A 12805-nucleotide genomic window follows, 5' to 3' on the forward strand; every position below is an offset into this window, starting at 1 on the left:
GTAGGGCTGGCTTAATAGGCAGAGGGCTCTGTGTCATCAGAAACATGCAGTCACAGCTGCACTGAAGCCTGTCACAGACACACAGGAAGGGGTCCACTTTGGGATGAGAGATTGGGATGACTCAGAATTCCCCTCTTTTTTCCATTTCTTGGATCCTAAGGCTGGATAGGAAAGATTACGCTCTGTGTCAGCCACGATTGGGAAGTGCAATGGTAGCAAAAATGATTATCATTTCTTGCAACCTCCGGCTTTTTAACTAGTAGAAGAGGAAGATGCTGTCTGCCTGCCCCAAGGAATGGTTATAGGAAATCAGAAGGTGGGTCTGCCCACAAAGAAAACACGTATATGAGATCACACTTAATAGAGGTCATGAGGTAGTGGGTAGCCAGTGAAAACCTATGATGAAAAGGTAAGGAAGAGGTCTTTGGAGTGACAAGACTATATGTAACTACATATAATAGGATTGCTGTTGTTTCGTCGCTAAGTCATATCCCACTCTTTTGTGACTCCAAGGACTGTAGCCCACCAGGGTCCTCTGTCCGTGGGATTTCCCAGGCAAGAGTACTGGAGTGGGTTGCCATTTCCTTCTCCAGGGGATCTTCCGGTCCCAGGGTTGAACTCATGTCTCCTGCACTGGCAGCAGATTCTCTACCACTGAGCCACCAGAGAAGCCTTTACAACATGGCAGGCATCTTCAGGCCACATTTAGTCTCCCAACAGCCCTGGTTCAGCAACACATGCCTGTGTTACTGGAGCTCAGAGGGGCCAGCATGCAGCAGAGGTTGACTTTGTGTCCCTGTTCACGAGATTTTCAAACTCCGATTCTCCATCAGCAGGCGGCCCTGTCCTTGTCTCATCCTCGCAAGAGACCCGGGCCTTCGATGGAACCGGATCTGGGGGGCACCCGCAGGTAGAGCGCTCTTACCTTGACCACATGGAGCTTGGGCAACAGGTTGCAGTCGGCCAGGGTCAGTTCGTCCCCATCCAGGAACTTGCGCCGGGAGCCCTTTTCATCATCCCCGCGAGTGTCCGCATCGATCTCTTCCGGCAGAGGGGTGTTCAGGTAGTCGTCCAGCTTCTTCAGAGCCTTGGTCAGGCCTCGCTCAAGGGCTGGCATGGAACAGCAAGGGGAGTGTCTTTAGTCAGCCTCCTTGCCACTGGATGCAGCCACGGGGACTTCAGGGTAAAGGAGCTTATCCAGAACCCTGTCTTATTAGTGCCCCACACACTAAAGAGCCTCTTGATGAAAGTGAAAGAGGAGAGTGAAAAGTTTGGCTTAAAACTCAACAGTCAGAAAACTAAGATCATGGCATCCGGTCCCATCACTTCATGGCAAATAGATGGGGAAACAATGGAAACAGTGAGAGACTTTATTTTGGAGGGGCTTCAAAATCACTGCAGATGGTGACTGCAGCCATGAAATTAAAAGATGCTTGCTCCCTGGAAGAAAAGTTATGACCAACCTAGACAGCATATTCAAAAGCAGAGACATTACTTTGCCAACAAACGTCCATCTAGTCAAGGCTATGGTTTTTCCAGTAGTCATGTATGGATGTGAGACTTGGCCTATCTTTAAAGCTGAGCACCGAAGAATTGATGCTTTTGAACTGTGCTATTGGAGAAGACTCTTGAGAGTCCCTTGGACTGCAAGGAGATCCAACCAATCCATCCTAAAGGAAATCAGTCCTGAATATTCATTGGAAAGACTCATGCTGAAGCTGAAACTCCAACACTTTCGTCACCTGATGGGAATAACTGACTCATTTGAAAAAACCTTGATGCTGGGAATGATTGAAGGCAGTTGAAGAAGGGGACGACAGAGGATGAGATGGTTGGATGGCATCACTGACTCAATGGACATGAGTTTGAGCAAGCTCCGAGAGTTGGTAATGGACAGGGAAGCCTGGCATGCTGCAGTCCATGGGGTCACAAAGAGTCAGACACGACTGAGCGACTGAACTGAACTGAACACACACCAAAGAGATCTGACAGCCAGTACACGATGCCATAGGGGAGCATTAAACAGCCTGAAAAAGCGAACCTTAAACAAACAGTGAAAGTGAAAGTGAAGCCGCTCAGTCCTGTCTGACTCTTTGTGACCCCATGGACTGTCGCCCACCAAGCTCCTCCATCCATGGGATTCTCCAGGCAAGAATACTGGAGTAGGTTGCCATTTCCTTCTCCAGGGGATCTTCCCAACCCAGGGATCGAACCCAGGTCTCCTGCATTGCAGGCAGACGCTTTAACCTCTGAGCCACCAGGGAAGCCCAGTGGGAGTATTAAACAGCCTGAAAAAGCGAACCTTAACCAAACAGTAAACACTTGCTAGTCCATTTTAAAAAAAGATAACATAAATACAGAAATACAACCATCAGGATATCAATCAAAGCCTTTATAGTTCTCATCTCCAGCAGATACTGCAGTAATTATCAATTTTCATTTTCTTATCTTGCTTAACCAAATTTTGCCAATATTCTGCAATTAATCCACATACTAATTTTGTAGGAAGAAAAGGCTATCAAATAAGGAAATAACAGCTATATAGACATCCTAGAACAGAGATAGGCACCAGATTTGTGGGAAGACTTAGCCTTGGCTAACCCAATCTAAGAAAGAGAGGGGTCAAGGCTTCCAGGAAGACAGGACATAGGACAGTGAGTACTCATGTCCAGGGTTGCCCCAGAGAGCCAGTGGATATTAAGGAGGCATCCTTGAGTTTAATTTAGAGGAGCTGTTCTAAAGTGTTAGCCTCTGAGTTGTGCCTGACTCGTTGCAATGCCATGGACTGTAGCTCTCCAGGCTTCTCTGTCCATGGAATTCTCCAAGCAAGTATACTGGAATGGGGAGCCATTCCCTTCTCCAAGGGATTTTCCTGACCCAGGGATGGAACCCAGGCCTCCTGCATTGCAGGCAGATTCTTTACTGCCTGAGCCATCAGGGAAGCCCACAGCAGTCTAAAATGGAAGGGCAAATAAAACAGGCAGTGGGCTCCCCCAGAAATGTGCAACCCTGGATGCATGGAAACCTGCCCCTCAAGGAGGGAACATCCAAGGGAAGATAATACAGCAGAAGACTTTTCCAGCCTTGCCCCAGTGATTATCTGGCCAATAATTCATTTACATATAACAGCAGAAGAGAGACTTCCCTGGAAGAAAATTTCTTGAACTGAATAAAAAGGAAAACACAATGTATATATATTAAAGAACAGAACAAAATACTCAAAGGAGCAGCGATAGGATGTCACCATCACTCAGAGTCATTCTCTAGCCTGGAAACTGTCTACCTAGGCTCCGAGAACCAAGCCAGAGGAGACGGCTAGCCAAGTCACTGGCCACCGCATCTGCGTTATCAGTCCCAGCACTCCACCCGCCCCCCCCCCCCCACCCCACCCCCAGGGCTGCTTTTCCAGACTCTGGTTTAGAGCATGACACTGAGATGATGGCAATCAGTTCGGATGTTAATTCCAGCAGATGAAAGGGAGGAGTTGCCCCCAAAGGAAGAGCCCAGAGGGTTGTGCTCTTGTTCAGATTTTTCCCAAATGTGCCTTCTGTCAGCCCCTCCTCACATAATCCACGTCTGTCTTTTCATAGCGAGCCTTTGTCTGAGACAATGAAATGACACCAGCCCAAGATACGGCCACTGAACACTTGCTGGAATGTTTGAAAACAGGCTGGAGGTTGGACGTGGTTTCTCAACACTTCCTTCTCCCTGGTGTGGCACTTGAACTTGGACTTCACCATCTGCTTTGTGTTTCCAGTTTGGGAGAAAAGACTGAGTGGGGCTGGGAAAAATGCTTGTAGTCCCCTTAGTAATTGTCTAGACTGGGATGGGACTGCAGGCCTATTCAGCGCACCAGCAGAGGGCGGATGCTCAACAGTACTTCTTAGCACCCCACCCAACCCCCACCCAAAAAGCTGTGATTTATATTGTGCCTGTTTGCTTCCACAAATCCTGCTGCCCCTTTCAGTTATGGAGATGATAACAAAATCTTGCTTCTAATGGAGAAAGGAACAATCTGATTGAATTCCTGTTGAAGTGTGATGAGCTGATACCATCTGAGGAAAAGAGACATGGATGGGGTAGGAGGCATTGCAAGTTTTAACTCCAAAAGCCCCCTGTCCTCCTGAGCTGGTACCTGCCTGAGTGCCCAGTCTTGGAAACATCGTGAAATTTGGTAAGAGAGTCTTAAAACAGCAACTGAAGCTCATTAGGGAGATGATTCTGGAGAAATTTAAACTCTCTCTCCAGCAATTTCTCAAGGTGGATGGGTTAAGTTTGAGAATGGCCAAGGTCATTGCCTCAGTCACTCAGTCGTGTCCGACTCTTTGCGACCCCATGGACTGAAGCACGCCAGGCTACCCTGTCCATCACCAACTCCCAGAGCTTGCTCAAACTCATGTGCATCGAGTCGGTAATACCATCCAACCATCTCATCCTCTGTCGTCCCCTTCTCCTCCTTACGTCACAACTATGACCTCATTGCCTAAGTCACAACCATGACCCACCAAGTAATACACCACGTCCGGATGCTCTGAGGACGCCCTGTGTGTGTCAGCTGCATCACTCCTGTTTGTGGGTTTTCGATCAGGAATGTGAAGGTCAGAAATGGAGATAATCATGGTAGAGAGGAGATGAAGCAGCAGAGAGGGCCCACGTGACAGAACTAATCTTGTGTTTAAATTCTGAGCCCACCCAGGGGTAAGTCTTAGGGCTTCCCAGGTAGCACAGTGGTAAAGAATCCTCCTGCCAATGCAGGAGACACAAGAGAGGTGGGTTCAATCCTTGGGTCCAGAAGATCCCCTGCAGTAGAAAATGGCAATCCACTCTAGTACTCCTGCTTGGAGAATTCCATGGACAGAGCAGCCTGGCGGGCTTCACGTTTGTGCGGGGTTGCACAAAGTCAGATAAATGACTGAACACACACACATACTTGAGGATGAATTTACTGTGATGCTGCTGAGGCTAACGCTCCAAGGCCTTGAACATGACTTTTCAAATTCTCTATTTATTGTATTGACTTTCTACTCCACAAACTCTGGAAATGTCCCTGATGCTGGCACTTTTGAAGTGTGAGCGTGGGCAAGTTCCTCAACCCCTCTGAGTATCACTTTTCTCATCTCAACTATGGGACTAAAGATCTCTTATAAGGCCAGTGGGAGGAGTAACTCAGCCAATGCAAGGAAATGAAAGTGCGTCATACGATACCTGGCTCCTATCAGGATATCAGTTAATGACGTTGCTGCCATTGTGTTAGCAAACCGGGCAATCATCCTGCTCTCCATCCCTCAGTCCACACCCTTGGTCAGTATGACACGAAGTGGTGAAGTGAAAGTCACTCGGTCATGTCCGACTCTTTGCAACCCCATGGACTATGCAGTCCATGGATTTCTCCAGGCCAGAATACTGGAGTGGGCAGCCTATCCCTTCTCCAGAGGATCTTCCTGACCCAGAAATTGGAGGCAGATTCTTTACCAACTGAGCTATTGGTCAGTATATCCCTCAATAATCCAAGGTACAGCAGACCACGAGACAGCCTAAGCTCCAATTCTGAGCCCCAGTACCTAGAGGAAGAAATTAACAGCTTGGAGCCTGGCTTCTCTCACTGACTGAATGTCCAGCCACAGTCCTGTCCCCTAGCCTCCCTTGGGATCCTTCTCGGTGACAAGCCGTGTTGAGAGGCAGGGCCGGGGGGAGCTAGACACACATGCTTGCATGCCAACACGGTGCTGTGTTACCGAATGACAAAGGCCAGTACCGATATGCTCTCTGCCAGTTCTTTGCCCTTCTATCTGCCAACTCATTCATTCCCCTGACTCTGGCTCAATCTGGCCTCTATAGAGTTTAATGATCTTTTTTGGCTGACGGCACCCAGGTTGTGAAACCATTGCTGCTGAACTTTCTGCTCTAGTGAGAGTGAAGGGGATGTGAAAGAAAGCAGAGCGACAAGATGATGTTAATTCCTTCCGTGTTGGCATCTGAAACTCTCCTTCCAAAAGACTTCCTTTGAGAGGAGGAAAGGGGGAGCAGAAGGGAGGAGGGAGGGATCCCTTCCACAGCAGCAAGCCAGCCTGAAGCCAGGAGGAGACCCCAAAACCCCCCGACCACTAACGTCCCAGGCACTTGATGGATCTCCAATCCTTGAACGGCTTTCTTCCCCTCTCCACCCCGCCCTTCCTGTAAAGATTTATTCCGTACCACACACAAACGCACTGGGTAAAATATGTGATGAGGAAACAAGGGGAATAGTTCATAAATATTCTCAGCCATATGCAAACAATCTCAAATTTATTTTTCTCTTTCTTAAGGAGGGGAAAAAAAAATCCACCCATTCCATGATCACTTCCAGATTCATTGAGGTTGATATTACATAAGACCCAATATTGTTTTCTCGTTGTAGAGAAATAATGACTTGGAAACTGCAATTTGAGCTAAGAAAATAATATACTCTTACCCGGGCATGGAGGCTGAATGGAGACCAGGGAGCCAAGACTCAGCCTCCAATGAGCTCTTGCAAGCGCAGCTCAGCCCTGCCTTGAGGCGTGCTTTGCTGACATGCTTTATGCAGCAGGGGTACCGAGGAGCAAAAAGGGTTGTGCAGACCCCTGGGGGCTCAAAATTCACTTGGAGCCACGCAGATGTCACAGGTGAAAGGACTGTGGGCCCAAATTCCTCTGTCCTCAGTCTCTCATATGCGGATTTTCTCTGGCATGTGAGCTTGCAGACAGAGGAGAGCCAGGGGTCCACCTCTGACTGTCGTCTGCAGCCTGAATGGGGGTCTGTTCACCTCTGCCGTGGAGAAGACGGTGGTCACTGGAAGCTGGTCCCACGCCCCCGTACCTGCGCCCTGCTGCGCTTCCTTCACCGCTCGAAGCCTATTCCCCAGCAACAGTAAGAAAAACGCTGCTGTTCTGAAGTGGACCAGGGGTGTTTACACCACCGATCATATGAGCACACAGCGAAGCTACCGAGATGAGAGCTATCATTCATTTCCATTGAACAGATAAAGAAATTGAGTCTCAGTCTCACCCAAGGCACACTGGCCTGTGCCAGCAGGTTGTTCAAACGACTCCTGGGATGTACCACAAAGAACATACCTGGTTTTGTTTTTAACCACTCTGGTCTTCCTTACAAGCTCCCAACCCCCTTGGGTAATGGGAAAACCACAGCATTAATTTAGTCCATTCTGGATTAGAACCTAGTTGATGTAATAATCAAAATAGTCCCTCTAGAGCATTCTCAGTCTCTTTTGCATAAAAATGCTCAGTTTCTCAGACAGCCTCCCTCTCCCTGGCTCTTCCCCCTGAGTTAATGCGGAGGGTGGGGGAGGAGACAGAAGTTCTGGGGTCTGCTGGGTGGAAGGCTGGGGCTACCTACCACAGGGGCTGTCTCTTCTCAGTGATGCTGCCCCTTCGCGTCCTTCCAGACTTAGTGGGGATAGTGACCTTCCAGTGGCGGTAACAGATGAGATGCTAGCCTCTATCCAGAACTTTCCTTGAGATGGATACCCGAGCATAGCACCCTGAGAGGCTCTCTAGACACATCTCTAGCTCCCTCTCCTCCTTCATCCCCCAAACGTCTCTCTCATTTCCATTTCCTATGTCAGAGATTTCACCAACCACAGAGCAGCAAGCCCCTCCGAGAGTTGATTCCTCCAGGCCTAGTTCTTAACGTGCTAACTTTGAGAAATAAAGGCCATTTAGAACATTTTAAGACAATAGCTTGGCTTACAAGGCTACTCTCTTTTGCAAATGCTATTTTGAGTAACAGAAGCTAAATACTGAATTTTTTTTCTCTTTCTTAGAATTCCTTCTATAGAACCCTAATCTCTCTTGAAGCTGATACCTAGGACATATTAAAATCATGTACCCAGGAAGACAAAGAGAAAAATGTTTTCAAAATAGCAGTCCTATTATATGACTTAGGAGCAAAACCAGGATTTAAAACAGGGGCTGTCGGATTCCAAAACTTAAACTTCTACTATGCAAGGCCATCTCTGGGTGCCAAGGATGGGCCCACGGCTGCTTGGGGGTCCATTCAGACTTCCATCTTCCCACTATGCTGGGGATATTCTCATATCCCCTTATCCTCTGACAAGCGAGTGGCTGTCAGGGTACCATTCCTCATGTCCTAGCTTCAGCAGTGTGTGTATGCTCAGTCATGTCCAACTCTCATGCGACCCCATGGACTGTAGCCCGCCAGTCCATGGAATTCTCCAGGCCCGAATACTGGAGTAGGTAGCCATTCCCTTCTCCAGGGGATCTTCCCAAGCCAGGGGTTGACCCCGTATCTCCCACACTGCGGGCAGATTCTTTACCATCTGAGCCTGAATGAAGGTTTTACTTCTCATCTTGTCATTTGAGAGCATGTTGATATAAAGGATGAAAAAAGAAATATGCAGCTGTGGTCTGAGGCACACCACAGCAGAGATGCTTCTGACTATCACATACTCTTGGAGAGAAAATACAAAGATGGCAACACCTTGTTGATAGTTTTAAGCATGAATGAAAACGTGGTGGGAATAAGAAAAAAATAAAATAGACTGTTCTATCGCTTCTCCCTTGCCTTTTGGAGGAAGCAGGTTTTCTTTAGAAACTAAGAGAGGTCAGATTGCTCCTGCGAGATGCCCAAGGGCCAAAGATCAAGGAGAGAGGAGGGGGCTGGAACAGCAGAATGGTCCAGGAGAGTTGTGAGGGGTGGGGCAAGAGGAGGTACAGGCCAGATGGGCAGAAACGTGGATGCTATCATAAAGAATGCAACTTTGAGGAGAGACAAAGATATTCTAAGGGGTGTTTAGGACTTTCAGCTTTTGATGGACAGTGTAATTCCTTCCCGCTAAAAATATCCTACGTAAGGATCCACATTCATACCTGGAAGATCCATACTCTTCCAGGTTTGGGGATTAGAGTCGTGTAGCTTGTTTCTGTTGCAAAAGTCCTTAAAGAGAGTAAGATTGCCCAGTTATACTGGGGTTACATGAGTATGGATGACCCCACAGAGGTAAAATTATAAAACAGGCAGAAACTGGGGGCCATACGCTCTGATCCACAGTGACCTTTCTAGAACACAGAGAAGGTAAGAGGTGGCTGATCCCCACGCTCTCTTGTCTCTTAAAGCTGTATCAATGGGACTTCCCTGGTGGTCCTGTGGCTAAGACTCTGCATTCCCAACGCAGGGGTCCTGGTTCCATCCTTGGTCGAGAAATAGATCCCACATGCCACAGCAAAGACTGAAGGTCCCCTGTGCCACAACTGTGACCTGGCACAGTCACACACACATACCTACATGCATATTCATCATAGGTGTATATGTATGAGGCTTTCCAGGCGGTGCTAGTGGCAGAGAACTCGCCGGCCAATGCAGGAGACTGAAGAGACACGAGTTCAATCCCTGGGTTGGGAAGATCCCCTAGAGGAGGGCAAGGCAGCCCACTCCAGTATTCTTGCTTGGAGAATCCCACGGACAGAGGAGCCTGGTGGGCTGCATTCCATAGTGTCCCAAAGAGTCAGACACGACTGAAGTGGCTTGGCACTGGCATGTATATATCAGTTGTATCTATGGAGGGTCCTTAGGCCACACTGAGCTGGAAATGGCATCAGGGCTGGCTTTCCTTCATGCTTGGTGGGCCCTCTCTGCTGTGCCTGGGCTGTCTGTTGGCAGGTCACTGGTATCATCAGGGAAGGGACAGACAGAGTATGGGTCAGAGGGTGTCAGACAACCCCATACCAGGCTCCCCGAGAAGGCTTGCCATAACAGGCAGAAGCAGGATGCCCAGCATTCTAGTGTTCAGGAGACCTGAGCAGGTTCGCATCCTGCCACTGGTTCTACAGAATCCAATGCATGGTGGGACTTAGAGATCATCATTATTATTATTATCATTATTACAGCTGTAGAATGTAAGTTCATGAAAACGTGGAGCAAGGAGAGACTGAGTGAAACATTAAGAGCAACAGATCAACTCGAGGCTGAAGCGGGGTGTCTGAAGTGATGCTCATCCAATCACCCCAGAACTTCCCAGGTCCAAGGAGAGTTAGGGGAGCTCAGAGGGCGAAGCCCACTCCCGCATTCCCCTACATGCTCAGGACCCCAAGTCGCCTGGGATCATCTCCTTGGGTTTAGCCTTGTTCTCTCCGGGTGTGAAATTTTCTTGGCCTGATAGTCTGGGGAATCCACATTTACTTTGGCATCAGACCAGGGAAGAGTGGACTTGGCCTCACGGAGAGGAAGATGCTGTCAAATCGGCTCCATCTGCAACAGGCTCATAGGTGGGAAACAGTTCCCGGGCCCTCGTCTCTAGGTGCTGGTGACAACAGGTAGAAAGATAGTGGTTTATGGGAAAGCACCGGCAACTTCAGCAGACCCCTGCCGTTCCCTTGTGTGGCATCAGCTGGGCTTGCGAAGAGTCTGCGGCTCAGGCTGCCAGGAGTATTATTTCCCAGTTCTAGGAAGGACTGGGGCCTTGAATGGGAGAGGTGAAATGACAGACTCCTATGGTTCTTCCAATAAAAGGCCAGTGAATAACTGTCTACCCCCAAGGCAGGATTCAGCTCTAACCACGATGGTGGACTGGGATCCAGGACATCATTGCAGGCTTCCTACCTCCCTTTGGCGGAGAGAATCACCTAGTGAATGGGGCATTTTTTGATAGATTTCTAAAGAATGCCAAAGGCTTGTCCTTGAGAAGAGACAGACCCTCCATATAGCTTCCTCCTCAAGCTCTGTAGGGGATCATTGTGAGTTATACAGCTCCACAAATCAACTTTATGTTTGCCCTTTGTTCCGAAGTATTATTCCCAATAACAATAAACAAAGACAACAAATACTTTTCTTTAAGAAATACAAGTCTTTGCCAATTACTGTTCATTGTTCAGTTGCTAAGTCGTATTCGACTCTTAGAGACCTCATGGACTGCAGCAAGCCAGGCTTCCCTGTCTTTCACTATCTCCTCGAGTTAGCTCAAACAAATTATTTATTAGGGTGTGTTTAAAACATAGGCATGGTAGAGCATTTAGGACAATCCAACATGCCTTTCATAAGCTATGATTTAAAAGTATGAAGGGAGGTATGGATCACAGAGACAATTCCAGATTCAAATCATCTGCTGCGTCTCCTAAAAGCCACCGTAAATTTGAAGAGAAGGATTATCACTTAGCTCTTCACATATAGGTTTCCTTGTGTGAACACAGTCTGTACCATGTAAACATCCCAGATGTTTATTTATGAACAGGAGGAGAGAGACAGAGAAACACTGAATGGAGAGAGAGCCAGCCGAAGAGGAGAACTGCGGGAATTCACCAGGGAGGGGGAAAAACTAGCTGGAGCCGCCCGCAGAGAATGTGGTCCCCATTAGGGAGCCTGGCCCAGACGTTTGTGATGGGGATGTGGCGCCCCCTTCTGGCCGCTCCTTCAGCAAAGAAAACTCCCGCAACTTGTAAAGCGAACTTTGTATGTGTGTTTTCTATTAGGCTTTCCAGAAACTCATAAATGGTTGTAAACCCCATTGTGCTAATAGGAAGAGCAACATAAATGCTGACTGAAGCTATTAATGCTGGTTGTAGTTTATGCGGTGGACTGAATCAGGCTGAAAACGGGGAGTATTTTTACGGTGACTTTTCTAACAGGTTATTTTTAAGTATCAGCCCACAGCTTCGGTGGGGTGCTGATGTTCAGACATTTGGAATGAACTCCTCAAGGGGGAGTCAACTTTATCGGTCATCTGTTCATCTTTAGACCTAGAGACTTTGTTTTTCAACTTTCAAACCTCTCCAAACAGGCTGAAATTATTTAACCGCCCTCTGCCTTCTTCATCCTCAAATAGCAACATCTTTTACATAAGATCCATTAGCAATTTAAAAACGGCCAGAGTGCCATCATAGCTCTCTATTTAAATATTTGTTGGTTCTAGTCATTTTGTGACTATCCTATAATAGGTTACATAGTTGGTCGAGTCTTCGATTTGTCAAATAGGTTTCTATGGAGCGCCCTCTATGGGCAAGGTTTGGAACTCTTAGCCCCCCAAGGATTGCTGAATTAGGACTTCAGCAGTGAAGCTGGGATTGTTGGGCATTTACAGCGACATATACGCGGTAGTTGTTCAATCAGTATCTGCCGTTTTATGAGTTGATTTGATCCCAGTTTCCTAAATGACCTACCCAACCCTTATTCAACAACTCAGTCTGAAAAAAGTGGAAACCCTTGTTCAACAACCCAGTTGAACATTTTCCATAACGGACTATATTAAAGATAGTGTGCGCAGACCACAGGACCGGTTGCCTAGGTTGGTATCCCGGATAGGCCACGTACTAGCTTAACCTCTTGTGTCTCAGTTTCCTCATCTGCAAAACAGATCACAGCACGGTATACCTTACAGGGTGGCCGTGAATAACACCTGCAGAAGTCTCGGGCTGGTGCTTGGCATGTAGTCAGTGGTTGTTACGTTCCACGTGTGATAATGCTGACATATAAGGGCCAAAGCTACAAAACACCTAATAAATTCTTAGAGTTGGGAGGAAAAGGACTGCCAGATAAATGCTGTGCTTGACCGGTCCTTTGCCCTGAGGAAGTCACACCGGATGAACGAGGTAGAGCTCCTTTCTGCGTGTTCAGCTGGTCCTTTCACTCTGACTCGGCTGCCATCACCACAGCTGCAGAAGAGAAAGCCTTCTCCTTAGCAGTCATGCAACGAGGCAAACTTAAGAGGTTAAGCTGAGGCGGGGGTTGTGGATGACTGACACTTTTGCAGAAGTTCCCAGATTCTGCACAGTTATACCCTCCCCTCCCTTAACTCAGAGCAGATCTCTGGGTGCCC

At 47.8% G+C, this 12805-nt stretch overlaps 1 protein-coding gene across 2 annotated transcripts in view; it reads right to left on the reverse strand.

Annotated features, from left to right (window-relative positions):
* The window catches only part of CLIC5 (chloride intracellular channel 5), a 165097-nt gene that overhangs the window by 9591 nt on the left and 142701 nt on the right, over positions 1-12805 (reverse strand). For both annotated transcript variants that reach the window (XM_069563986.1, XM_069563987.1), the window contains exon 5: positions 926-1110. In XM_069563986.1, coding sequence (XP_069420087.1) covers positions 926-1110 — 185 coding nt within the window. The remainder of the gene's footprint in view (positions 1-925; positions 1111-12805) is intronic.

This window comes from Ovis canadensis, chromosome 20 (assembly GCF_042477335.2).
Source record: "Ovis canadensis isolate MfBH-ARS-UI-01 breed Bighorn chromosome 20, ARS-UI_OviCan_v2, whole genome shotgun sequence".
Taxonomy (NCBI): domain Eukaryota; kingdom Metazoa; phylum Chordata; class Mammalia; order Artiodactyla; family Bovidae; genus Ovis; species Ovis canadensis.